Below are 26,911 nucleotides of genomic sequence, written 5' to 3'. Positions count from 1 at the left end.
ATTGAACTGCAGCTGCTGTAATTGTTTGTCTGTGTCAAGTAGGAAGCACGGCAAGTCCAAGACAAATTTCCCTTAAAAACAAGACAATAAAGTGTAACCTTAACCTTAAAAAACCTGGCTGTCTTTGTACGCTTCCCTCCCACTTATCTAATCACCCCTGCCCAGCGCAACACTTTTCTCTAATATTGTTACTCTCTCTGTGTTTTGCAGCTGGTGGGGGGCGAGTTTGACCTGGAGATGAACTTCATAATCCAGGAGGCGGAGAGCATCGGCTGCATGGTGGAGCTCCTGTCTCACTGTGAGGTGACGTGTCAGGCAGAAATCTGGAGCATGTTCACCGCCATCCTCCGCAAAAGCGTGCGCAACCTCCAGACCAGCACCGAAGTGGGGCTCATCCAACAGGTGCTGTTGAAGATGAGCAGCGTGGACGACATGATCGCAGGTGAGTGGCAACAACACAAGTGAGAGCTTTGAACAGAATTTTACTTGGCATAGCAGTTGTAGCCTGTTTTTATTGTGGTACAAAGTTTTATTTAGATACACATTTCAAATAGTCAACACTATTCCTGTTAGAAGATAATATAATTGATCAGACTTCTAAAAAATCCATCTTTTGAATAACTCGCAAAGACTAAACTCCAACTTAAAAGCCCATCACTACAGCACACCTGGCCGTGGTTCAAGTTTTTATACAGTAGCCACAGACGCGAGAGTATTTGGGGTTATAGGAAGTAAAAGTCACACGAGCAGGTGGCCCGGGGAAACTACGGATCATATTTACAAATAAATCAACACCATTTGTCTTCTATGGCTTATCTGGGGCCAGGTCGCAGAGGCAGCAGTCTGCGCAGGGATACCCAGACCTTCCTCTCTCCACACACTTCCAGAAGTCATGAACAAAAAGTCCTTCAATGGGCCACGTGAACTCAGTCTGCACTTGAATACTTTGAATACTTTTGATGATGCCTTTAACGTTATATGGTCTTATAGATACAGACGGCATTGCATCATAGAAGGGGGGGTGTGGCTTCGCCGAGGGGGAAAATAGAATATTTTGGGACACAAATTGCCACTCTTTTTAGCCATTTTCTGGTGGAATATGAACATATTTGCCACACATAAATAAAGTCAAGTGTAAATCGGGCCCATATGGATATTTTCTTACAGCAGATAGTTCAGTAGAAGTAAAAAAAAACTAGCAGTGCTAGCTAGCCGTTAGCATTAGCACCATGCTAACATGAAGCTTCTGCCGTCTGGATCTGGATTGTCTAATATATGAGATGACCAATATTTTCTGGCCTCAATATTTATTGTCCACAACTTCTTGTTGACCAACTATTTCGGAACTGTTTGATAATATACAATGTAATACACAATACAGCAAGGGCGTAGCACAATATATCACAAAACGATATATTTTTAGTGAATGAATTATTCATTTCAGAAGTGCCCCCACAAAGAAGCAACCCTAACCCAGCCCTAAACCCTGGCGAGGGAATGTGGCTCCACAGTTATAACACTGAGTATTAATATTTTATTTGTGAGAGAAAGCCTGTTTGTTATTGCAATCTTGAGATTTCATCCTGTGCCATCTGATAGGACTGCCCTCGAGCTAACAGTTATATTGGGCTGTACAAATCTGGATTATTATTGTATTAAATTTATGCTGTTTACTCTAAAATAGATTTAGAAGTCAATATTCCCCGGCATTACGTTAAGCTTATGAGTCTGTATAGAGCTGCACAGCCCATACTTTGCTTACTCTGCATCCTATTGTAATTTCAATACAACATACTGTAGTTTCCTATTATCCGCGCCATTATTATACAAGCCTTATCTCCATTTTAGCTCTGCTGCAGTTCCTCTCTCAGCCCTCGCCTCTGCAGTGACCTCCCCATAGTCCCGGGCCTGTGTGCAGCAATTTGTATGGAGAGCCTGATTACCAAACATCCCATCCACCGGCGCGTCCCATTCCTCTCCTGCATGATATTGACCTTGACTCCTCTTTAATGCCGCCTCGGAGTGTGTCCTCTCCCCCCCCCCCTGTGTCCTGTCTGTCCTACGCACAGCCCCGGGACGCTGTGTTTTATAACTCGAATGACTTATCACAGCTCGCTATAGCACAGCATACGGCACTTAAATCAATTTAATGCCAATATTCAAATACTCCTTCTCAAATCGTGACTCGAGCCGCGCTAAAACTATAAGACTCCGACCTACATGGCTAAGGACAAGGGATTCAGAAATAGGGCTCCTATCTCTTGGCTCCGTAATGAAAGGGCTACAGGAAGGCTATTCATAACGACATAGGCCCTAATGGGGAAGTATGTGGCCTTAGTAAGCGCATTAGCTTACAGTGAGAGTGCGGTTATCCTAGTGGAAGGAAATTTAGGTAAATGAGGGGATTTTAAACATTTTCGCACCGTGTCAAAATGTCCTGAATTAATTAGGGCGGATTCAAAGACAGGAATAAAGGTAGTCACAGAAATACTGTACATGGTGTGGAAAAATGGTGCTTCTGCTTAGATATTGACTGATATCTTTTCCAGTTCCAATACTGATGCTTTGGTTGCATGATACCCTGAAACAGTCAACGCCATAATAACAAAGTGAACACATCAAACTTATATAAATATGCTAAGACTTAATTTATTAATCTTTTCATTAATTCCACAGTGCAAAAATGATGAGACATTAAACAGTGACAAATGTGACAAAAGTGATTCCCAACCTTTTCTGTCTTGATACCCCTTAATCCTTTCAATGTTTTCCACCCACTACCTTGAGAGTTCTGCCGATCTGTCAAGCAAAACCCTGCTCTAAAATGCCAAAGATAAGGCTCTTCTATTGTCTGGTAAAGGTTGACCTTTGTTTAACCAAAAACCAGGTCCCACTGAGATTCACAATCTCTTTTTCCGGGGAGTCCTGGCCCCAGGGGGAACCCCAGGCTAAACGATTGTGGTGGTAGGGGAACCCGTTGGGTATGGAGGAGCCGATGCGCCGCCCAATGTTCAATGTCAGTTTCACACTGATATTGCAGATCAAGATTCTCGGCTAATTTTGCTTACTCAGTTCAAACGGCTTTTCCCTCACAACTGGAGGACGCTTTAATTTTGACAGAATAAATAATAAATGGCACAACACTTGCAAAGTAAAATTTCGGCCGGGTTTTGATGACTCCTCCATATTTAATCTGAGACGTGGCCAAGCGCTGACTCATGAAAAGATGTCCCCTCTGTGTCCGCCCGTACTCAGCTGTTTCCTCAGACCTGCTGGACGCATCAAGTACCTGATTCAAGATTTCTGTATTTTCCATTAATTCTCGTTCCATTTTATTTCTGTCTATTCAGTTCCTGCTCGGACATGCCAGACCTCACTCAGTATGTGATCTCTGTATGTTTTCTTTTTTTTCCCCCTTAAGATTTGCTGGTGGACATGCTGGGAGTGATGGCCAGTTACAGTATCACAGTGAAGGAGCTGAAGCTGCTCTTCAGTATGCTGCGAGGAGACAACGGCATCTGGGTGAGCAAAGAGAACACATTTTGCATTCATTATTTATCAATGAGTTCTTTGTATAGGATGGGAAATGGACTATTCATTTAACCTTTCACATGGCACTGAAGCTCCTCTGCATTCACCATTTTCCCTGCCTTTTTTGGTCCTATTTTAGGGCTAAAATCTCTAGTTTAGATTTGGTTTAGTCCTTTCAGAGTCTGGCTTTAGAGCTGATATAAATACTTCTTTGGGTTCTCCATGGAGACTGTTAGAGGATAACATTAAATCGCTATTTATCATACTATCTAATATCTCTGTCATAGCCTTGACTGTGATGCTCAGGCGCCCACTCTCAGCTACTGAATACTTGCGTATCAGTATGACGCTCTGAGAGGGTATTTATCCCTCTTCTGTGGAAGCATAGACAGACTTGAATGGTAGGACTAGCGCAAAGTCACGAGTTCATGTCTCCGGGTCCCGCACCGATGGTAAATAAACTTCTCCTAGATAAGACATCCAGACTGCTGCCTATTCTTCATCTATCCTCTCGAACACCATTGTTATTTCTCTAACAGAGACTACACGAGGATGCATCCTGTACTATTAGCATTTGTGTCATCTTCCATTGTTTCTTGATTGATTCATTGTCTTTCATTATGGGCACGTCAGATGTGACTGGTGCGGCTGCTACCCATTACTTAGTAAGAACTAACTAAACACCGGATTAATTGCACAGCAGAAGTTGGTTTGTCTGTCTCATTAACTTGGCTGTCATTTGGCACACTGGAAGGTCTGTAATAGGCTCATATAATACAAGAGATTGACTTGAGGGCCCATGTCGAAACAAGGGCAATTTAACTCGGGGGTTAGCGCTGAGTCGGCTGCTACTGTCATCATTAGTGTGACACAGGCTCAGATTATTATTTATTTGGTTGTACTGACAGACCAAAGAAATCATCAGCAGAGAAAACATGTTTAATTATGTTTAGTATTTTGGGCTTGGGCAGACATGCAAAGCCTTGTCAATGTGAGTGACGTAATAAAAGTTGCCAATGCTCTAGTCAGAAACCGTTGTACTTGTTTTACCTACTGGCGTGGTCCTATTTCAGTTTTCTACTAGTTATGGATTTGTCCTTAAGTGTATTGTATAAGCAGACACATGTGGAAAGCAGACATATGTGGAAAAATAAAAGCACACATGTGGAAAAATTAAAGCAGACACATGTGGAAGAATAGACCTTTGTGTTTTGTGCATTTTATTTTATACTATAGGTGTTTACATGATCATGGCAGTATCCTCAAAGTTGTCAAATGTGTATATAAACTCATCCCCGTCATGAATTGGGACGTTGCATCAGGAATTTAGGAATGAACAACTAATTTTTTTTTTTTTGTAAATAAAAATAAAGGGCTTTTAAAGACATGTTGCAGATGAATGGTCATATACAAAAATATTATTCACGATTCTTTTTTCGTAATAATCGCTGTGTGATGCTGTACTATTCCCTTTCAGAGAAAATGTATTGTACTGTGTTCCGCTCACAGCACCATTCTTTCACGCACAAGCAGTCAGCCATATTGTTTACAGACTCTAAAAGCTCCATATACAATTGTATATTGCACATTGCAATTGGCAGTGCACTTTTCAATTTCTCGTTCAATCAAGAAAACTCAGTGAGGTCTGGCTAAAAGGCCCTATTTTCTGGACGGTGCGTTTCCTCAGTTGTGCGGAGTATGAGACTGAGAGCCAAGCGTTCGCTCAGATTACTGTGGTCTGGCACAGCCTTAATAGGTATTTGCTTGAACAAGGCTGTTGGTAAATGGCCTTGGGCCCGCAGTACTCTGTGGGCTCCTGATCCAGTCTTATCAACAAGCTCTCACTTCAGAGCAAATCAAGGCTACTGTTCGATATGATGAATGCCACTCAAGTCCAGTTTATTTATTTGTTTATTTTGCTTTTGTTTGAGTCAGTATTTCCCTCAGATGTTTATACAATCCAATAGGTAAATTATACTTAACATTTTGCTTGGAAAAAAATCACTAACCAACTTTTTATCATGTATCCATATCCAGATTTGGGACTGGCCTATGCTAGCTTTTGTAACTCTTAATAGTATGTTGCACTTTTTTTGCTTGGGCTCTAAACAGAAGCCATTGTCATAGAAACAAGCAGCTTATTGATAACAGTATGGCCATTATGAAGTGGCAACATGTCCAACCCACCAAGCTAACAAGCATCATTACAGCTTCTTGGGAGTAAAATACACCTTAGTGACTGACTAATTAAATTCCAAGGCTTGTGGTACTATAGCACCGTCTCTAGCTCAGTGGTAGAACCCAGACACAAATTGGTAGTTGTTTATGAAAGCATTGGCGATCTCTGGAGCCTTTAAGAACAAGACAAAGCACTGATTTCCTGATACACACTCCCTTCTGTCCCGCACTGTCTTTATTCCATTATGTCACTGTTAATGGGATTAATTTACCAGTTAACAGGCAACAAGTTGCTAATTAGTCTCTGCTCCAATAACGACACAGCTTGTTGTTGTCATCATCAGCCTAACTGCCCTCTGTAGTTTTGTGTGCGGTCCAGCTCATATTCACCATGGGTTCATTTTTATTCAAAGCGGATGTATTAAAACCCAGCCGTGGAAATTATGGATGCGTTTTACGAGGGGAGAGATTTATGCTTCTGAGTGTGTAGGTTGGAGGAGAGAGGAAAGGGAGGAGAGCTATGTGAAGCATTGCCAGTCGCTGTGAGGTCAGTGTGTCCTTTTCCCTTCGTTCAATCTCCCATCTGCTCTCGAACAGCCCACATCTACTACAGCTACTACTGCGGTCACTGCTCACTGGGCCATGGACACTTCTACCAGGCGCCGATCCATCTCCAGAGCTTAATACATTCCCCCTCAAGAGCCCCTCGATACCAACTCCCTAACGACAAAGCGGTCTCTTAAAGGGCCTGTATCGTGTTTAAATGCTATATTGAAATATCCTCATCAAAGCATACCGGTCAATCGTCAATCATCCATATTCAATTCGTCTCCCTCTTCCTCACTCTAAATGACGGAGTATATATCGACACATACTTTATTTTGAAATATGTTACAAAAATATCAAGGCTTTTTTATCATAAAGTGTTGTTGTTGTTGACCAATATTTTTATACATTACCGTATATATTTTTCTCAAAATATTATAATCCTGTAAAAAAAAAAATCCTGTAAATACTCGGCCATTCCAGCAGTGGCCAATTTTATTTTAATACATTAGGTGATAGAATCATAGTTCTGTCCCAGCTTTGATTAGTTGCCGTTAGCATTAGCATAGATACAGACGGCGTCTTGTCATAGAAGGGGGCGTGGCTTCGCCGAGGGGGAAAATAGAATCTTCTGGGAAACACAGTTTTTCACACTTTTTATCAATTTTCTGGCGAGATATAAACTTATTTATCACATACAAATAAAGTCGAGTCTAAATCGGGTCCATATGGATGTTTATTCACAGCAGATTGTTCAGTAGAAGTGAAAAAAGTCATAGCTAGTGCTAGCTAGAGGTTCAACAACCTATAAATACATAAATAACGGAGAATGCTAACACGATGCTTCAAGTACCATCTTATCTTATGTTAGCAGCGTGCTAATGCTAACGGCTAGCTAGCGATAGCTATGACTGACGTTTTTTCACTTCTACTGAACAATCTGCTTTGAATATTCATATGGGCCCGATTTACACTTGACTTTATTTATGCGTGATAAATAAGTTCATATTCCACCAGAAAATGGCTAAAAAGAGTCGAAATTTGTGTTTCCCAAAAGATTCTATTTTCCCCCTCGGCGAGGCCACACCCTCTTTTATGACGCTATGCCGTCTGTATCTATACTGCAGGTTCTGTGCTTCAAAATGATACGCAGCAGTTTGTTTTTCATTGCGATGTTTCTCTGTTCCCCTTAGGCTAGGGAGTTGTGGGAGGACTCATTTTAAAGCTATGACTTCCCTCTTACCAAGTGTCTATCACTTTCGGTCCCAGATATATCCCAATACAGTAAAATCGCGAAATATTGGCTTGATATATTGGCCGCCATAGCTATAGATAATAGCTTTGCCGGCCTTTAGGTAATACTTGTCCAGGAGAAAGATTATGGCTGCCTGACTACACATAAAAGGTATCATTATGGTACTCGGGGGAATAAGCTAAGGTACAACTGATACCTAATATTATTAAAGTTATTAGTATTTGGTTGTGCCAGCTCAAACAAATGATAGAATATACTTTCCTAAAATAAATAAATAGCGTTATTAAATTGATACACATTTCCGTTCTGTTTTGTTGTTCAAGATAATGAATAATGTAGTATAGGCACCAAAAAATACTGTTGAGATATTAGTTTTTGTTAGCTGTTAAAGTTATTAAATATGTATTCATCCATTTTTTTTAGCAGAGGTCATTATCTATTGCCGAAAGAAGTGCAGCCGACTTCCAAACACTTTTAGGTCCATAGCCTGGGCTCTTTTTGCTTTCCTTTTCCTGTCCATATGCCCATCCCATTGCCCTTACGCCCCAACTGGAGACAAATCGATTTGGGGTTGCCATGGTACTGATGGGATAATGTCAGGGGGAGGACGGAGGTGATCGAGGACTTATTGATTGCGTGGAGCTGTGGGAGAGCTCGGCGGTGTCATGTCCTGTTCGCTCGTTTGGCCGCTCCTGTGTGTTTTGTGATATGAACATGCGAGATGACAGGGACTTTCTCTTCATGTGCTGTGCTTGTAGCCGAGACATGCCATCAAGCTGCTGTCGGTGCTGAACCAGATGCCCCAGAGACACGGCCCCGATACTTTCTTCAACTTCCCGGGACGCAGCGCAGCGGTAAGACAACCTCACACCGCTCAGGCAGTTTCATTTACACAAAATAATGCTTTCATACTGTATCCGAGCAGCAGAGGATTTGTCGACAAAATATTTTAGCTGCATAAAACAGAAATATCATTTACATGTTGGTTACAGATTGATGTGAAAACAAACACTTTAGAAGACACAAAAGAACACTTACATTTACAGTATTTATTGTTATCTCCACCTTTGCCTTTTACATGTCATTGAGCTGCTGAGCTGATGCATTGTTTTTGTTTATTATGTAGCCAATTAGGCCATGTGATCCTATCCTATACAGTGTTGGGCAAGTTACTTTAAAACTGTAATATTTTGTGTATTAGTAGTTACAGCTATAAAAATGTAATATTTTTGTATAACACAATACTGTTTTAAAAATGTTACACTACTTTGAGTTACTTTTGGCAAAATATAAACCCAAAATAGTAATATTGCCACCAAGCAGAACTGTCAAAGATTTTCTTTTCCTTTGCTTTTTCCCTCATTCTCTCTGTTTCGTTTTGATGACGTCAGCTCCACACAACTGCAGATCTTATACACCAGTTTCGTTCCTACATGTAAAGTGATAGTTGTGAAGTTGTGAAGTGAAGTTTAAATGTTTTACAAATGTAATAGATTGTGTTTATTTGACCGACTGGGTCTGACATTTGACGTAGCGTAATTAATATTATTATATATTTTTTTCTATAGTCCTTTGCTGATTTCAACAACTAATCAGAATCTCCGGGATACCACTCTGACCAATGAGATGCTTTTCCTGTGAAGCAGTCTGTCAGGACCAATCAGGGGGAGGGGGGCTAAAGCTTGATTATTTTCTATAAATTCTGTTCCTGCTCTCCTCATTTTGCAAACTAGGTGTTGCTTTCTGGTCCAAGAGGGGAGGGATTTAATTGTTCACTTTGCAAACTTACAGACTATCACTTTAAATGCACTTCTAACTTGAGTTACTTGAGTTGTAATGAATAATGTAGTCCGGTATTTTGTGTAAGTAACATGTTATATTCCTTAGTTACTGAAAAAAAGTAATATGTTACCCCCAACACTGATCCTATATGATTTTTTTTTTAAGCTCATAAAAGTTTATGTTTGTGGTAAATTCCAATCTTTACCCATAATCCAGAATTGTCAAGCCTCTTTACAAGTAAGTAAGAAAAACAAATACATAGTTTGACATTTTTTTAGTATCAAATATAGTGGTGTGAACTTCCTGAAGTACTACATGCCAAGAAACAACATAACACAAAATAAATCATCCCAATACGTTGGTCATATTAGTGTGTTCTATTTCTTATTGTGCTGGCCTAATTTATCAGGTTCAAGCATAATCCAATTTTACACGCAGTTATCACCACCTCATTATCACCTGGAGCCCAAGGACACGCTGCATTAAAACATATTTGGTGCTAATTGCTGTGACCTTTATCTGTTTCTGCCTTTAGGCCATAGCGCTGCCACCAATCGCCAAATGGCCTTATCAGAACGGATTTACCATCAACACGTGGTTCAGGCAAGACCCGCTCAACAACATCAACGTAGACAAAGACAAACCGTACCTTTATTGGTAAGTGACACAATATTTACTTTAACGCATGGCTAATGTCACAGAAATAAACTGTTAATGTGAAGCCCTATACGAGGATTGCTGCTCTGATATTCAGCTTTCCCTGGGTTTCAGTCACATATTTCTTTCTGTTGTGAACGCCATTTTGATAACTTTTGACTAAAATGGGAACATTGTTTTTAAATCAGTTTGTGCTAATTTTTCATCTATTGGAACCCTTGGATAAAAAAAAAAAATTAAATCAAAGTAAGCTGAACATAAATTATCTTTAAACATAGGAAGAAATAGGAAAGATTAATAATAAAGGCCCCTCCTGGAACCGCCACCTTAACGTGGTGGAGGGGTTTGAGCACCCGAATGATCCTGGGAGCTCTGTGGTCGGGGGCTTCGTGCCCTTGGTAGGGTCTCCCATGGCAAACAGGTCCTAGATGACGGGTCAGACAAAGAGCGGTTCAGAAGCCCCTTATAAGAGACCAACAAGTCCGGTTAATCGGGAGGCTGTCCTTCCGTGGACCCACCACCTGCAGGAGGAGCCATAGGGGCTGGTGCAATGTGATTTGGGCAACTCCAACAGCTGCCCCCACGACCCGGAAACGGAAAAGTGGAAGAAGATGAATGGATGGATGGATGGATGGATTATAATAAAGGCCTGGAATAGATAAAAAATACCATAAAAGGAATAGAATTTCTACTTAATTGACTGTCCAAGGATGACTGTAACTTTACCGGGAGTGGGTACGTCTCCAGCTCGTCTCCAAAGAGATGTCGACTAAAGTCAGTAGAATTTAAGAGTTAAACAGGTTAGGTTCTCATCTTCATCCATTCTTTGATTACCCACTGCAGTAAGATTATTTTCTGTGTTGAGCTGGTCATTATGAGCATGTTTTGTATTATTGAGTAGACTCCAAAATGTTACGCAGTGTGCCTTTAAAGCAGGGTGGGGGCTCATGTTCAACATTCAGTATCTAGAAACAGCTGTAAGAAAGCTGCCAGTGATTTACGGGATATTGACCCAATAGTATACGTAACAGTAGAAGCTGTAGAAAAACCCAGGAACTTTAATCCTCGAAGTTTCATGTACGTAAGAAAGGTCTATAGCACAGATCGAGATGTGCTGAACACCTGCAGGAGTAGAAAGTTGGGTGCATACAGTGTTTGGGCAGAGAGAGAGAGAGTTGGAGGGAGACCACTGAAGTGAACATAAATGATGCAGTTTAAAGGAGGGTTCGGTGCATTTAATCACCGACAGACAGGCGCCGGCACATTGTAGCTTAACCTTCATTCTCTGCTGTGAGATGTAGTCAATAATGTACAAGGCTGCTCTGCAAGTATGTGCTTCCAATGGTGCACCTGTGTATACCCAGACTTCTTGCGCTTGAAAAATGTATGAGCAGAATTTGGAACTGGGAACAAACTTAATAAAGGAGTACAAGAATACTAGACTCAGAAATACTGTCCACTGCAATATGAAAGGAAATCTGGCTTTTGTGACTGGGTTCATTATTATATTGCAGTTAATTATTCTTTCCATACAGGGAATTAAGCCGTTTAAATAAGGCTAAAATATTGTTTGTATTGGAAACTATTTAACCACTGAACTAATAATGATTCCAGCAACGTATTCTGGAATAGCAGAGAAGAGCACCCCCTCATGACATCAGCAGGTGGAGGGCAAGCGTTTAGAGCGCTCGAGACATAACATTGTATTGTATAGATTTTCATTGCTTTTGGTGCCTTGTACTTGACGTATACAATAAATAAAACATTGAACATTCTTAAATGAAACTCATCCTAACTCCATGTGTTTTTTCTTATGGGAACTTAACTTTTAAAAACAATAAATAACTTGTCAAACTAAAAAATTCATCAAAAAACCTAATTTAACTACAGAGATTCATTTGGCATTTGTCAGCAATTGAATATTGTAGAGTTGATGATAAATGCGTCTGTATATATTTAGCCGTGTTTGTAATGTGTTTTCTTTTAGGCAATTTTGGGTGTCTGCTGCTTGGTTCTGGACATTAAAGCTGAATTACTTCAAGCAAAGCTGATAAATATTTCAACAAACAACAAAAATGTACTGTTTAACACATTGAGTGCCAAAATTGGAAAAACTTGTTTGTGTGGGTTTTTTTAAGTAGCAAAACTAGACACTCTAATACACCTTATGTGTGATGAACAGAACTGAAATAGATTACAATCAAAAACATGTGAAAAGTCACGATCTGGACATTTTATATATATTATTGCGTTCCTTTTCCTTTTTTTTTAGTCCAAGGTGTTGCGCTTTTAACAGCTGTAAAGCCAACACTTCTTTTTCGCTCTCTGGAGCACGTTTGACAAAGCAGAGCGGCTTCAAATGGTTAAAATTCTTTCAAGGACGACTGCGAAAAATCCTGATACAGTTTTCAATCCGAGAACCAGGCTGTTTGACTGCACACGAAAATTGCAAAAATTGACTTCAAACAGATATTTAGGCATTTGCCTCTTCCCATAACATTAGTGTCTGTCCAGAGAGGAGAGAGGAGTTAATCAGAAAGAAGAGTGTTTCAGAAAACACGCACTTTCTCAGAAAAGAAAAAATCTGTGTTTATCAAAATTAGCCTCTGTTTAGCTAAGATTTCTCGGGAACTGAGGCACGTAGAGTTAAATAGTTTTTACCTACGGAGAGCTTGGAGTCTCGCCTTTCAAACGAGCCACAGCATGTGTCCATAGCTATAACATACAATACAGGCTTAATACACAGTAGCCTCCTAACTATTCCTGAACACTGAAGTCATCAGTCTAAGTAACTCCAAAAGTTGGTAGACAAACTCATAATGAACAAGGCCATAACTTTAAATGCCATGACGCCCCATATGAACCTCGCTTGGTTCTCCCCTGCACTTTCTTGGCCACAGAGTTAGCTCTGTAAGTGCAAGCCGCTAGCCATAAAGCTTCATTATCATTGACCTTTTATTTAAAGCGTAAGTGCTGTTACTGAGCCATGGAGTGTCTCTCTCTCTCTCTCTCGCCTCTTCACCTCTCTCTCGTCACAACCCGCATACATAAACATGTAGCACCACAAATGTTTGACAATCACCTGCTTCAGTCCTGTTTTCTCATGACACAGTCTCAAAGGTGTAAGCCAATGAGTGTCTTAGTCCTTTGTCTTGGTTGTGTCTGGGTTTGTTCTTAGCTCAGATTTAGCCCTGGCTAATCTTGGTTTATATCTGTTGAGAGTGGATTTGTGTCACACTGCATCAACTTCTCTTTACGTATTTGTAATCCAATAGAGTATTTTGAAGTAATTTGATGCTATAGTATGTTATTTACCAGTCTAGTCGGGTCTTTGGTTTTGCTCAGGCTCGTTCAGAGTTAGTCCCAGCTAATATCGGTGTCTATCTCTATGAAGAAACAAGATTCAAGATGATATTTCGGCCATCATCGACACAGGAAGGACACACGGCTGTTTCTGGATCCCATTACACAGATAAGCGGTGCTCATGCGTTACAGCGTTTCCATGGTAACTGTCAGATCACGTGACGTGCGGTGAGAAGAGAGCCATGGAGATTTATGGTTTGATAGATGTTTTGGCCACCTGTATATTCAACGATCTGTCCCTTTTAGTCCTGAAGTATCTGAAAACTATGGTTGTCTGCGAGATAATGATCAGTACCAATTGTTTATACCACAATTAAATAGATGATTAAGTAAATGAATACAAAGTTATAAGCAAACATGGATTCTTGGCTATGGGTTGATTTTTGGTGATTTATCTGAACCTAGTTTTTAGATTGTTAAACATTTTGAAAAAGCTTGTAAAGTACGATGTCAAAGTTTCAAAGTCTTAAAATATCAACTTTTCTTTTCTAGCGTTTCTCCATGTTTTAATGTAGTTAAAATATCCCTAGAGTTAGGAAATACCCTATTTTGATATACATTTTACTTTTCTGCCATTCATGTTTGTAGAAGTTTAAATGAATGTTTTCCTTTTGTCACAAAGCTACAGCAGATGAGAACCACTGAATTAGTCCTCATGTGTAATTCCATTTAACTGGCTAGATATTTGGACGGCACTGATGTTGGTCATGTGACATGTTTGGGGAGGGGGATGGGACGATTGGAGGAGGGAGGGGGGGGGTCCTGCTCTGGCGCAGCCCTTATCGTCCTCCCCCAGATGCGCTCCCTCTGTGATACTGGGCTCGGCGGCGCTCTGTCGCCGGCGATAAAACACTGTTAGGCCCTTCACATGAACCGGGATTCACTCCAGAGAGGGTCTGATCTGATCCAGGACCAGCTGCGTGTGCAACATCCTTCGAGGACCGGTTTACAAGGGGGAAATGTTTGGGATAATCTCCAGTTGTATGTGGTGGAGAGACAGTGTGGAGGAGACGGCGCTTTCAGAAATGTACATACAGTGAAGAGGATGAGAGCAGTTTCTTCCAAAGTGTGGACCCCCTGTTGTTGCTGCCACAGAGCTATTAGCTATTCTGTTTGCTGCCACTGTAGCAGATCTGAATAGGTTTCCTTTCTACTTTTTTATATTAAATGTTTTACTTTCAAGCAAAACACAACCATCCCAGCCATCACACCAGTCAAAGATGAAAAAGTGTGACAGAAGTGTGAAACCCTTCTTTGAAAATTGTAGAAAAGTATGTCCATGCAGCAAATGGTCCACATGGGGTTGCCAGGTTTGATAAAAGGCACTTTAACCCTAACCTATTAACAGAAGGAGATTGTCCCCGTATCTACCAAATATATATCTTCAGATTGTTTGTCCCACACTTTGGTTACATTTGCGCAGTTATTACCGTTTAATGTGACTGACTATGATGCCTTTCTCTTTGTCTTGCAGTTTTCGGACCAGTAAAGGAATCGGCTACTCGGCTCACTTTGTGGGAAACTGTCTCATTGTGACGTCGCTAAAGTCAAAAGGAAAAGGCTTCCAACACTGTGTCAAATATGATTTCCAGCCTCGGAAGGTAAGAAAAAATAGTGGTTTGGAGAACCATATAAAACATTGCACTAGTATAACTTTGAAAAAGAATAATGTTGTGAAAGTATTGAAATGAAGAGGGATATTGACTGCTGAAAGTGAAACTCTCAGGTAGTATATCAGAAAATAAATTAACATAATAATAAAAAGCAATAACAGTGCTCAAAATATCGTTGTGCTCGATGCTAGATGCTAAATCATAACAATAGCGGTGTTTTTTGTGGGGGGAAAAAACATATATAGACTGTAAAGGTAGACTGTGTATCTGGGTGAACAGTGTAGGAGGTGTTCTTAGTATAACAATGACCTGAGTATAAAAGAACTGTTACATATAAGAGCTTGACAGTAGATTGTGCTCTACTTCAAGTGATCAATATGTTATCAACAATGGTAAGCACTTCACCATTGTTGGTAACATTGATCGATTGAAGTACTTACTTACCATCGGCAGGAGCTGGTAGTGTGGCGGTGGATGATGGCAGGGTAGCGTGCTGGTGATGTAGAGAGGTTGTTGTGCAGGGGCACCGTATTTTTCTACCATTAAATTGATATGTTTCCACGTGAAGGAAAACAGAAGGAAAATAAAGTGATTGGCTCACTTGTTTGGAAAACGCAAAATCAAGTATTGTACCTATAATTGGTTGAATACTACAAGCCAATGTGTATTACTGGAATAATGTTTCAAAGAAAGAGACAAAATAACAACAAAAAATCAGCAATAATAAAAAAAAAAAAAAAAAAAAAAAAAAGCAAATCAGCCTCGGCAACTGTATTTGTGTTCGTACTGACAGAACATGGTGTCCTGCAGCTTTGGTGTTGTTGCGTTGTCGGCCAACTACTCTATTGGCTCCAACCACATTAATGAAAGGATGATACTTACCAGGGTGGGAACTTATAATTTAGACTTCCATCCACTCCTTTTTGAGTTTATGTACAGTTTGTGTATTACATATATATGAAAGTATGTTAAAATGTCGTAAAATCTGCATGTTAATACGAAAAAACTTCATGTGTATACTGAAGTAATCTACACTGAACTCGGCATCAATCAAGTCAGTCAGCACTAACCTTATGTTTCGACAGTTACGTAATCCGGGGACACTTGTTTGGTAAAGCGGGGCGGGAATTGCCTTGCAGTTGTCCCCTGTGCTTACCGACAGGGTTGATGAGTGTAGATAAGGTATTTCAATTAGGGCGGCGCACTGGCTTCTAACGCATTGTCAGCATTCCCCGACTGTCATGGCCGCCCCTCATTCAGCTGATGGGATGGCCTTCTTGTGTATTCGCTGACCTGAGGAAATCGGCCTAGCAAAATTCCCAGAGTGTCCATTTGATCAATGTATTTACACAACTCGCCACGTCGCACTGTGTTTTGTCCATTACGCATATGAGTTAATGTGGTTTGTGAGCTTGGATGTGCTGTCACTTTGACTACAACTCCGTGCTTATAGATGGAGTTTAGACTTCATAATTGGACTATGGACTTTGTCAGTATTGATGAGAGGCTTTGTAATGAGAGAGTTTGAACAATACCTTTCAGAAGCAAACGTGATTTCTATGGATTTGCTGCTACTTCTGTTATTTGTTAACATAACCGAGGGTATGTTAAAGCCCCGCAATATCCTTGAAGCCCTCCTCACAGCCCCACACCCTCACAAATGCAGCACAAGAGGAAAATATTTGCCTATTCTATAATAATAATATGTTTCTATTAATAATTTTCAGGTACCTTGTTCAGCTGTCCTTTTGTCATTGAACATTTTGTAGCTAGACTGCATTCCAGACAAACCCAAAAACCTGCAAATGTCTGTATTTAACAACACTGTTCTCTTGTTTGTCTGTCTTCAGTGGTACATGATCAGCATCGTGCACATCTATAACCGCTGGAGAAACTCGGAGATCCGTTGCTATGTGAACGGTCAGCTGGTCTCCTATGGCGACATGGCCTGGCACGTCAACACCAACGATGTAAGAGCTCTTTATTAGAAGCAGTATTTTATGTGAAGCAAAGCGCTGACCGCGGGAGAAGCAGGTCAGAGACAGTGCAGCGACGGGTGAAAGTATTTTAACAATGAGAAGTACATTTTCTAAAGGGGGATTTTGCTTTGTGATTACAATAGTACCTCGCATATTTCCCACGACAGTACAAGGCACTGGTTCCCTGAGTATAAAAGACTAACATGTGCACTATGGTTGCAACAATGTATAGCAATAGGGTCCAAATTGCTGTTGGTTAAAGACTATAGGGAGTCTGAGTCCATAAGGATTTATTCCGTATTAAACATGTTAACCTTGTAGTTTAAATGCAAGTCATCCTTCTATGAGTTCAGCTGTTTAATCCTCTCTGTTAATGTGTTTATGCTTCTGAAGTTATTTTGGAAATGTGCACTATGAACTGCATCTTTATTTTAAAATTGTTCATGAAATAGCATTTTTCTTTTTTTTTTATGATTGTGCGACTGTGTGATTGATAGTGTCAAGAGATTTCATAGACACAGCAATGACAGCTGTTTCTTTCAATGTCCCAATAGATTTACTCAGGAGCCTTCTTTATTTTCAATGCTTCCTGCACCTCCAGATTTTCTCCATCATGTTTACCAAAGTCTAACAAGAACAGGGTCACTTTCAAAACGCTCTTTACCCAATTATCAAACCAAAGATATTCACAAACACTCCGCTGCTGCCCCTGTGTGAGATGCCCGGTACTGGTCTGGAACAGCCTCCCCTCCCCGACGGAGATATTGGCAGAGTTTTGAGGTGTGCCCTCTGTTGCGCCGTCCTTGAACTATGTTCCAGCTCACTTCACTGAAAAACTTTACCTCCAAACTTTCCCTGCTCAGCAGCAGACAGGCAAAGTCCGACCTCAGAGCAGCAGCGTGGCCCTTATCACTGCTCTCGCTCTCCGTTTGGCTCCTGACAGTGCTGCAATTACACAAGTCCTTGTTGGATTCACTCTGTAACATTTCCCATTTCGCTTGCCTTTGGGGTTAAATAGCTTGCAGTTCTTGCTGCAATGAGCTAAGAAATGTGTTAAAAATAGTGTGAAGCAGTGTGAGAACGCTAAGAGGATCGATGGTATCGAAGCCTATTTTTTCCTGAAGCTTCATCACTTGGAAAAAAAGCACAGATCACATTGTGATACGTTATCTGAGAATTGAGGGTAGACAAAACCGGAAATAAGGAAAGAGGATGGTAAAGCTGTATCAAAGAGATTAAAATCAACTTTTTCGAAGGCTGGTAAAACTTCTTGTCAAACCACAAGATGTGATCAAAACATTCACTAAATTTGTAAAGCACATCATTTTGAAGAATTTTAACATGCAGTTTTGATGCAACTAATGGCAATATATGAGTACAGTATATCTACTCAGAGTGGTCTTATTCTACAACTTCAACTATTGCACAAAGAAAGAAGACTATAGTCAGATTGTGGCAGCGACGAGCACATTCTTAAACTACTATATTTAGTGTCACTAGAGATGCCTTTGGACAGGGGATGGAAGCCAGCTCGGAGAGGACAAGGGCAAGCAAACTCTAATTAGATTGTAGGTTTGATCCCTAATCTCATTATACTTGCCTAAAGTGGCAAATGTTACCGTGGATTTTCTCTGGGCACTTTGGCTTCTTCCGTAGGACGTGTTCACACAGCAAAGATGAATTGAGGCCTTTAAATCGCCCATTGCTTTCAGGTTCTGCCTCACATCAGCTCCATCTGTTTGCTTTTGTTTGGTTACATTATAGGTCATCCATATTAAAATAACTTTTTGTCTATGCTTCCCACAGAGTTATGACAAGTGCTTCCTGGGGTCCTCGGAGACGGCGGATGCTAACAGAGTGTTTTGCGGTCAACTCGGGGCCATCTACGTTTTCAGTGAAGCTCTCAATCCTGCTCAGATCTTTGCTATCCACCAGCTCGGCCCAGGATACAAGGTAGTGTTGCCTTCCCTTACCTCCTTCCTCACTCCTTTCCTTTGTATTCAACATATGTTTCACTGTATATCCACGCCTCATGTATCACTGCGCTGCTACAATACTCTGACAACCTGAAGATTGCATTGTCAGTGTTACTTAAAGCGGCTTTACCCCATTTGGTTCGTCAGCGGCAGGAATCGCACGCTCATCAATCATTGCTAGACACAGCGCTAAGACGGGCTGTCCTTCCCCTTGGCATATTAGGGTTATTCATTGTTGCTTTATGTCTCGTTGTTGACGCCAGTGTGTTTAGCTCTGGTGATGAAGGAAATGCTTAGGACAATGCCTTTGTGGATGAATTGTGGTTGTGTTTAGAGTCTCAGCTGTTTGCCTTTGGTGGGAACATCACTGGAATAGAAGACAGTGGTTTGAAGTGTTTGAAATACTTGTGTTGTTAAAAAGGGATTTCGATTGTTGAGATACGGTTGCCTTTGTTGCAACTAAACATCATTGACCTCTTACCATCCACCTTAGCGAGTTCATTTTCTCCAGTTCAGCTTTACCCAAATCTAAAAGCTTCTCTACTGGAGTTTACAGCCTATAGGCTAGAGCAGGGATTAGACTAGAGCACTTTTTTCACTCAGGGCCACATACAGAAAAATATACAAACTACTGGGCCACAGTAGAGGTCAGATATATAACTTCAGCTCTATTGTATTAAAGTTAGCAAATTCAATATAATGTTAACTATGCTTTTTAATTGAATATGCTTAAAGTAAAAAAAACAGCCTTCGTCACAGCTTTCTATTAATGGATTTTAATTTATTTTATATATATATATATATTTATTCAATTATATGAAAAAAATATATAATAATCAATTATATTTGTATAATTTGCAGCGGGCCAGTTACAGGTGGGCCAAAGTTGGCCCGCGGGCCGTAGTGTGGACACCCCTGGGCTAGATTAACTTCTCATTTGACAGCTGAGGCCTACAAAACGGATCTAAACTGGTCTTTTTCCTGTTGTTGTCGTGTTGTCATAACTTTTTCATCTCAATTTTGCCAATTTTTTGATGAGTTCTTGTCGCTCTTTTGTGGCTTTTTGTTGTGTTTTTGTCACATGTTTGACACAGTTTTGTTGAGTTTTTGTCACTTTGTCGCTGCACTTTCACCACTTTTTTGTTACTTTTTTGTGCTTTTTTTGTTGTGTTTTCATGATCATTTTCTTCTCGTTTTTTTGTTGCTTCAAGAAGATTTTAGATAATGCTAAACTGGAGAAAATGTTCTCGGTTCAGGTGGAGGTTTAGAGGTTAATGGAGATCACTAATCATCTGAATTTGATGTCAATTTTACGATATATTTACGATATCTACATCACTTACATACATTTTCACCAAAGTCTGACTAGTCCAACAGCATTTGAAATGAATATGCACTCTGCACTTTCAAGAAAACATCCTTCACAAATTCATCACAGGACAATTTTCAAATGATTTGTTATAATTTTAAGCTACTATTTTGGTTTACTGCCTGCTATGCTTGCCAAGGACATCTCCTCAACTGACTGTCACAATATGGTGTTTATTAAAAGAAATTACTGTGTTTGCATTGAAAATACTCTTTTATTTACATGTTGTGTAATACTCTGAAGTAGACTCTTAAACTAAAGAGGTTTTCACAACATTATGTAGAAAATGTAATGTTATGATATCATTTTAACTTACATTTACCTGCATATGAAGGGATTTGGCAGCTCGGAAAAAATCTGTGAATGAAATTACGCTCTAAAGCCTGGTTTCAGACGCAGACTTTAATGTTCCCATGGAGATCATTCAAATGAGGCTTGACAATGTTGGGTGCGCAGCTCTGATAGCTCTAAACCGCACCATCTCTGCCTTTTGGCGTCTCCACCAGTGACAGCGAAGATGCCGCACCACCTTGCCAGCTGTCTGCGTCTTGTTTTTGGCAGACTTGCGCGCCTCGGGCCACTTACGGCTTATTTATGAAGGTGTCCAGAGCTGTCAACTTTTCAGCACCAAGGAGAGCTCCACACGTTTCTGTGGGTGAGGAGGTGTGTGAACAGCTGGATGAGGGGTTAAGGCGAAGTTAGGCTATTGTACAGTATGTCTTTATATCCACCCTCATGACTTTAGAGGCGATATAGGAGTCTAGACTGGCTATCTATTTCTTTTGCCAAGGATATTATGTTTTTGATCTACTGGGCTTTGTAAAGAGCAGATAGAGATTGGAAATCCAGTAATGGGGCATTTGCAGTAACACGCAGCAAGCTTGTCATTAGTGCAGTTTTGATTTGGGCTGGTTTTCTGTACCTTTTTGATAGTTGAACTTAGCACTGAAACATGTTCTAAGTAAGTCTGTCATAGTAAAAAATTTGAAGTTCGATATATTGAGGCAAGAAAGTATCGCGATAAACGTTTTTATTGACTCTATCGATACTAGATGCTGTCAACTCTCAGGCATAAAAATGACAGTAAACCTTTGTTCTAAAAGTGCATCAACATATCCTAAAATACCACACAAGCTGCAATAAACATGAAATATAATGCAACTCAATTTGCTTCTGTTAGAAGTTTTACAAAGAAAAAATAGGGGGGAAATGATAACAAATGTACATACGATAAATATCGAGCCAAAAATACATTGTTTATCTGTTATTTATTGAATGAGAGGTTGATATAGTAATTATTGTGACACCCCTAGTTCTAAGGATTTTATGTCTGCTATGAATTTGTTTGCATGTGATATTTTTTTCTGTAACCAATGCAGGATTTTACATAAACTACATCAAACTCTGCAGTCTCTCTGCACTTATCATCACTGTATCTGTCCTGATTTTGTTTAGTTTTAGATGAATGTTGCTGTTAATCTTTGTTTCATTTTCCACCAAACTATTCCTATGGCCCGTGTTTTGTTTCTCTTTGTTCTGTTCTTTTAACCAGGGCAGGTGATGTAGCGATGTAAATGTTTGCACCTGCTTCTGTTACACAACAGTACAGGGAAACTTTTAAGGTTTTGGTTCTCCAATAGAGCGCCTCAGTGGCCACTTCAGGGTCAGATATAGCGACCAGTCGAATTATGTATTTTTTGCTATGTTGCATTCTTATTCAAGCATGCGGACCCTGCTATGCGGCAGAAAGAAGAAAATCTAATATCAAGCCTTTTTCTTTTTACGATTGGTTTGCCAGAGTCTGGTAGAGAGTATTGTAAGAAAGTTATCCAAAATTCCTTTTTAGGCATATTATGCATGCAAATATGCTCAGTTTAAAATTTAGAGCACCATTAAGCAAATGTAGTGATCTTTATACTGCATTATAGACAGATTTGGTGCATAGACTGGAAATAATAGAGAACAAAATGATGTATTACATGCAGCATCTAGGTCACTTGCATCATGTGGACCAGGTGAGCTACTGCGACACCTCAATAAAGACATTATTATGCGATGGATGCACAATGGTTATCCTGATTAAAATGTTTTCTGTCTGAAAAAAAGAAGTGTAACCCACATAACCCTCTTTACAGACCTATAAAAGCGCATCTCTGTCCTTGGAGAGCCACAGTGGGCGTCATCCAAACCCTCTCTCTCTCACTTTAACCATTGTCAGTGAATAGTTCTCACATATCCATCCTAATAACCACAGGCCCTTCGATTGGTGCATTTTAAGCTTTGCTGAATACTGATGCTCTCTGATTCGGTCACAGAGGCTGGTGTCCCGGGGCAGATCACAGGGATGATTGCCTCACTGCGAGACGCACAATGAGCTTCAGATGCCCGCAAGACACCATTAAATGGCTCAGTTGTTTTGTAGCCTCGAGCGTCAACGCTGCTATGGAAATGATGAGTGTGCAGGATTTGGATGGCTAAAGAAGAAACATAGGCACGAGGACAAATATCTGTACTGAAGCGCTGTATCTATTACTATTTCAAAATATATAAGCAAAATATGACGACAAAAGTTTATTTGCTCATAGCCATGACATAGCTTACAAATAACAATACGTTTAGAATACTTGCATTTATTACTATAACTATAACACTGCTGAATATATATGATGCTATACAATATCACTTCTACTGCCGCTACTAACATTACTATTATTACTACTCCTCGCTTATCCTTGCACAGTATTCCATTCTGTAGTCTTCTTCCCAGCGCGTGCTACACTGCCCCCTCTACAAACCCTTTATATATATTTTTAATGCTTTCAGGACATATCCCGTGATTTTGACACTCCATAAATATGATTACTGTGTGACAAGCGACCATGGGACCTTTGCTACCTCATGCATACAGTACCCTCTACAGTAGAAGTACCATTTGAAGCAGCTCTTTCTCTGCTGTTCTTGTGTCAGTAATGAGGAGCACAGTGCAGGCAGACCACTAAACAAGCTGTATCCACTATAGTGTTGCATTCAGGGTCTTTGTGCCTCGCAGTTCACTGTGGCCGTCACGCTGCGTTCACTGTCGCTGTGTAGTCCGACACTTCTGCGCTCCCGTAATGACAGCAGAAGATGGCACATTACAGCTTGTTTTTCTGTGTGGCATCTCTTGGACTTTTTGGGCTGCTTTTCTATACTACTGTGTTGTTGTTGTTGTTGTTGTTGTTCTTGGGATTGGTAGATCTCTTCATTACCAGACCAGATGTCCTCATTGCAGACCAGTGCCAACAATCTGGACTCGACATACAGTAATTAATGAAGCGTGTGGTCTGGACACCTGCATGGTTCGTCTGTTAACGTGCAGATGTTAGTTTGTGTTTGACACTTTGTAAAGCCATAAATATAAAGCACAAGGGTTGTTATAATTGAAGTGAGAGCATAAATTAATATTGATGGATTGAGGTCAATTGTTGTGTGCTGTAAATGAAAGGCCTTTATATATTGGTATTTATTATCTATGTAAGAACATCTGTCTCTATTGTTATTTTATTATTTATTTTTAGCATAATTTGTTGGAAATATCTTGCCAAATCCACTTTTTGGAGTTTTTAGAGTAGTAGATTGTATTTTACATGTAGGACAGATTGGTGGTCCACAGAGGACACTGACGGACACCAAACAAAGGCATGCAAACGATTTTAAATCATAACATGCAAAATATTAATCGTGAGGTTATAAATGCAAACTCACTTCCGCCTATTTGGAAGCTAGCTATGGTAACGCCTGTTTTCAAAGGTGGAAAACCAGATGACTTTATTAACTACAGACCTATTTCTATTATATGTATTGTACAAAAAATATTTGAGAAATTAATTTTCACGCAATGGTGTGAATTTATTGAAAAGTGTGGTATTTCAAAGCAGAACTAAGTAACTCATGCTCTCTTGAGGCCATAAGCGCCACTGCAAGTGTTGTAGCATGTTTTTTTTTCCTCATTAATTGTCCGTGAGAGTAAATAATACACTGACAAAAAAGACAAAGGGAGTGATGGACATTGTACATCCAATTACACAATGGAGATAATTGTTTTCACTCAAACTTGGCTGTAAATTCTGTTTAAGTGGCGCTAGCCTGCAGTTAGCTTTGCCCGTTAGCCTGTTACCTTCTTCTTCGTGATTCCTTTAGTGTATATTGGAGCCTCCGATCCGGTGGCAGCCAAGTTGCAATTGTGGTTTTCTGGCCAGATGAAAGACCCCCCAATCATCCCATGAACACTTGTATTACCCCCAAAGGGACTACGGAAAGGTTTTATTAAGGTTAACAAGTTACTTTGTGAAAGCAGATGTTAAAGCAGTTCTATCTGGATTCCGACCTAATCCTTCTACTACCACAGCTCTCATCAACTTCACAAATGATGAATATACAGCATTTGATGAAGGAAAATATACAGGAGCCATCTTTATTGATTTCTCAAAAGCGTTTGATGCAGTTGATCATTATTTACTGTTAGATAAACTGTGTTCAATTGGTTTAAGTCAAAAATCTTTATTATGGTGTAATGCTTATTTGCATGATGGGCGACAATACATTGCATCACAGAATGCATGTGAATGAAATACAAATTGCATGAATGATGTGGGTCTGTGGTTGGATACTGAGCTAACGTTCAATTCTCATATTGAAGCTACATTTACATTTGGTAAAAAAGCGTAACGCGCAGCTACTTCTCTTACCGCTTATTGATTACGCTGACACACATCCAGTGCTACTTCTCTCAATCCTCCAGATCTTTTATGTAATTCCATATGTAGATTTGTTCTAAGGTATCCATTCATGACACATCACTGCACTCTCTATGAAAAATTTAACTGGCTCCAGCCTAATTGAAGAAGTATGTATGTTCTGTATATATGTATCACTGGTGTTTATTTATTTTCAATTGTATTAATAATGCCAACAAATGCTTTCTCAACACTTTGCCAGACACAGCTCAGCCTATCTCATACGACACCTGCAACATCCATTTTTTGCAACACCAAGAATTCACCGGGAAATTGGGCGAAGAGCATTTTGTCCTAAAGCTCTCACAGACTGGAATAACCTCCCATTTCCACTGAAATCTATCACATCTTTACATTTATTTAGACAGACTCTCATAGTTAAGGACACCGTGTACATGCTTTTAATAGAGGATCATTCTTCTCTGTTTATAATGTAGTAAATCATACACTCATTAGAATGCTGTAGTGTCATGTGAACAGTCTATAAGGTCTATTATTTAATTTTTCATTCTTGTCAAGGTAAAACCATGTAATTTATTGTGTAATTTTGTGGAGGTGGTGGGTCTTAGGAGGGAGCATACTGTGAATGTTGTTTTGTTGAGTTTGTCTATCCCCAGGTCTCTTTGCTGCTGCTCGGTTTGATCCCTCTGGACTTTAACTTTTGCCACAAAGTCACCTTTGATGGTCCCTAGAGAGGGGTGCATCATATGCCATACTAAATTAACTCTTACTAGATGATGTGGTGTGTTACCGCTGTGGAGTGGATGTTTTAAGTAAATATCCCAAAAATTATTATGGCATTATATTATACTGGGGCTGATCCAGTTGATTGACATCGATTTCTGATTGGGTGGATTTAGGTGTAAGAACTTGGTACCATTGATACCATCAGTATAAATGAATTGACACATATATATAAGAAAATTAGTTTCTGTTGTTTCCGTATTGTCAAGGTGGGAAAAGTCATTCTGCAGTCGTAACAGTGCATAACTCCTTTACCTTTTCTTTTTTAGATTTGAAGAATCTAACGCTGTGCCAAATTGTGCAGTTGATCTTAAAAGTGTTATTGATGCAGTATTGCTCACAACATGGTTTCACCTGGCAATGCTGGCACCAAACCATTTCAAATCCTCCCTGCCACCAACATGCACAAACTTAACTCGAGTTTGCTCAGGTGAAAATCTGGCTCGGAGGACTGTGGACCTGCTGGCCTTGACTTGAATAGAGGGAGTGTGTTGCCGTTATCTCCTTGAACCAGTTTGGTATCGGCCTCTGTCAGGTGTGACTGCCCTCAGCTCTGCCTTTCTCTGCTCTGCAGCTGTGTGTAACCAGGAATAAAAAAAAACATGCATGTTCAGGCAATGCATTAACTTGTATATTTTCGTTCACGAGTTCATGCTTATTAAGTGTGGCAGCTTGCTCAATTTCTCTATTAACGCTTTTAATACAAGTCAGCAAATCTCTTTCCCCGTTTAGTGCGGCTACCTCTCTTTCACCTCCTCCGCTTATGCATATTCTGTAGCGGGCGGCACACATAATAAATAAGCAAACACAGCAGAAAACGCTCATCTTAATAAGTGCCGTAATTTTACATTAAATATTCTCTGTTTTCTGTGCACAATCCATTAAACTTCAAAATAAACTGAAGAGTAATTTATCTATGTGTGTGATTGATTATGCTCGCGCTGCCCGGCTCCGGCATCCTCCGTCATCCAGAGCCGTTCTTTGGCTTTTACACAGTTGGTCATTAGTCACATACAGCTGTTGTTTATTATTACACTATAGGATATATTATTATACTATGGGACACAAAACTGTTGATTTGGTCCTTTACTGTGAAGAAGATATGTATAAGTTTAAAGTAGTCTCTAGTGCTCTAATTAAAA

At 40.0% G+C, this 26,911-nt stretch overlaps 1 protein-coding gene across 14 annotated transcripts in view; it reads left to right on the top strand.

Moving 5' to 3' along the window:
- Nucleotides 1–26,911, top strand: part of nbeaa (neurobeachin a) — a 129,203-nt gene that overhangs the window by 43,930 nt on the left and 58,362 nt on the right. For all 14 annotated transcript variants that reach the window (XM_079566273.1, XM_079566272.1, XM_079566275.1 and 11 more), the window contains exons 2-8: nucleotides 211–442; nucleotides 3,422–3,522; nucleotides 8,269–8,364; nucleotides 9,828–9,949; nucleotides 14,788–14,914; nucleotides 16,777–16,896; nucleotides 18,712–18,858. In XM_079566273.1, coding sequence (XP_079422399.1) covers nucleotides 211–442; nucleotides 3,422–3,522; nucleotides 8,269–8,364; nucleotides 9,828–9,949; nucleotides 14,788–14,914; nucleotides 16,777–16,896; nucleotides 18,712–18,858 — 945 coding nt within the window. The remainder of the gene's footprint in view (nucleotides 1–210; nucleotides 443–3,421; nucleotides 3,523–8,268; nucleotides 8,365–9,827; nucleotides 9,950–14,787; nucleotides 14,915–16,776; nucleotides 16,897–18,711; nucleotides 18,859–26,911) is intronic.

The sequence above is a fragment of the Gobius niger genome, assembly GCF_951799975.1.
Source record: "Gobius niger genome assembly, chromosome: 11".
Classification (NCBI taxonomy): Eukaryota; Metazoa; Chordata; class Actinopteri; order Gobiiformes; family Gobiidae; genus Gobius; species Gobius niger.
Note: the sequence above shows the minus strand (reverse complement) of the source record. Positions and strands in the feature narration are given on the sequence as shown.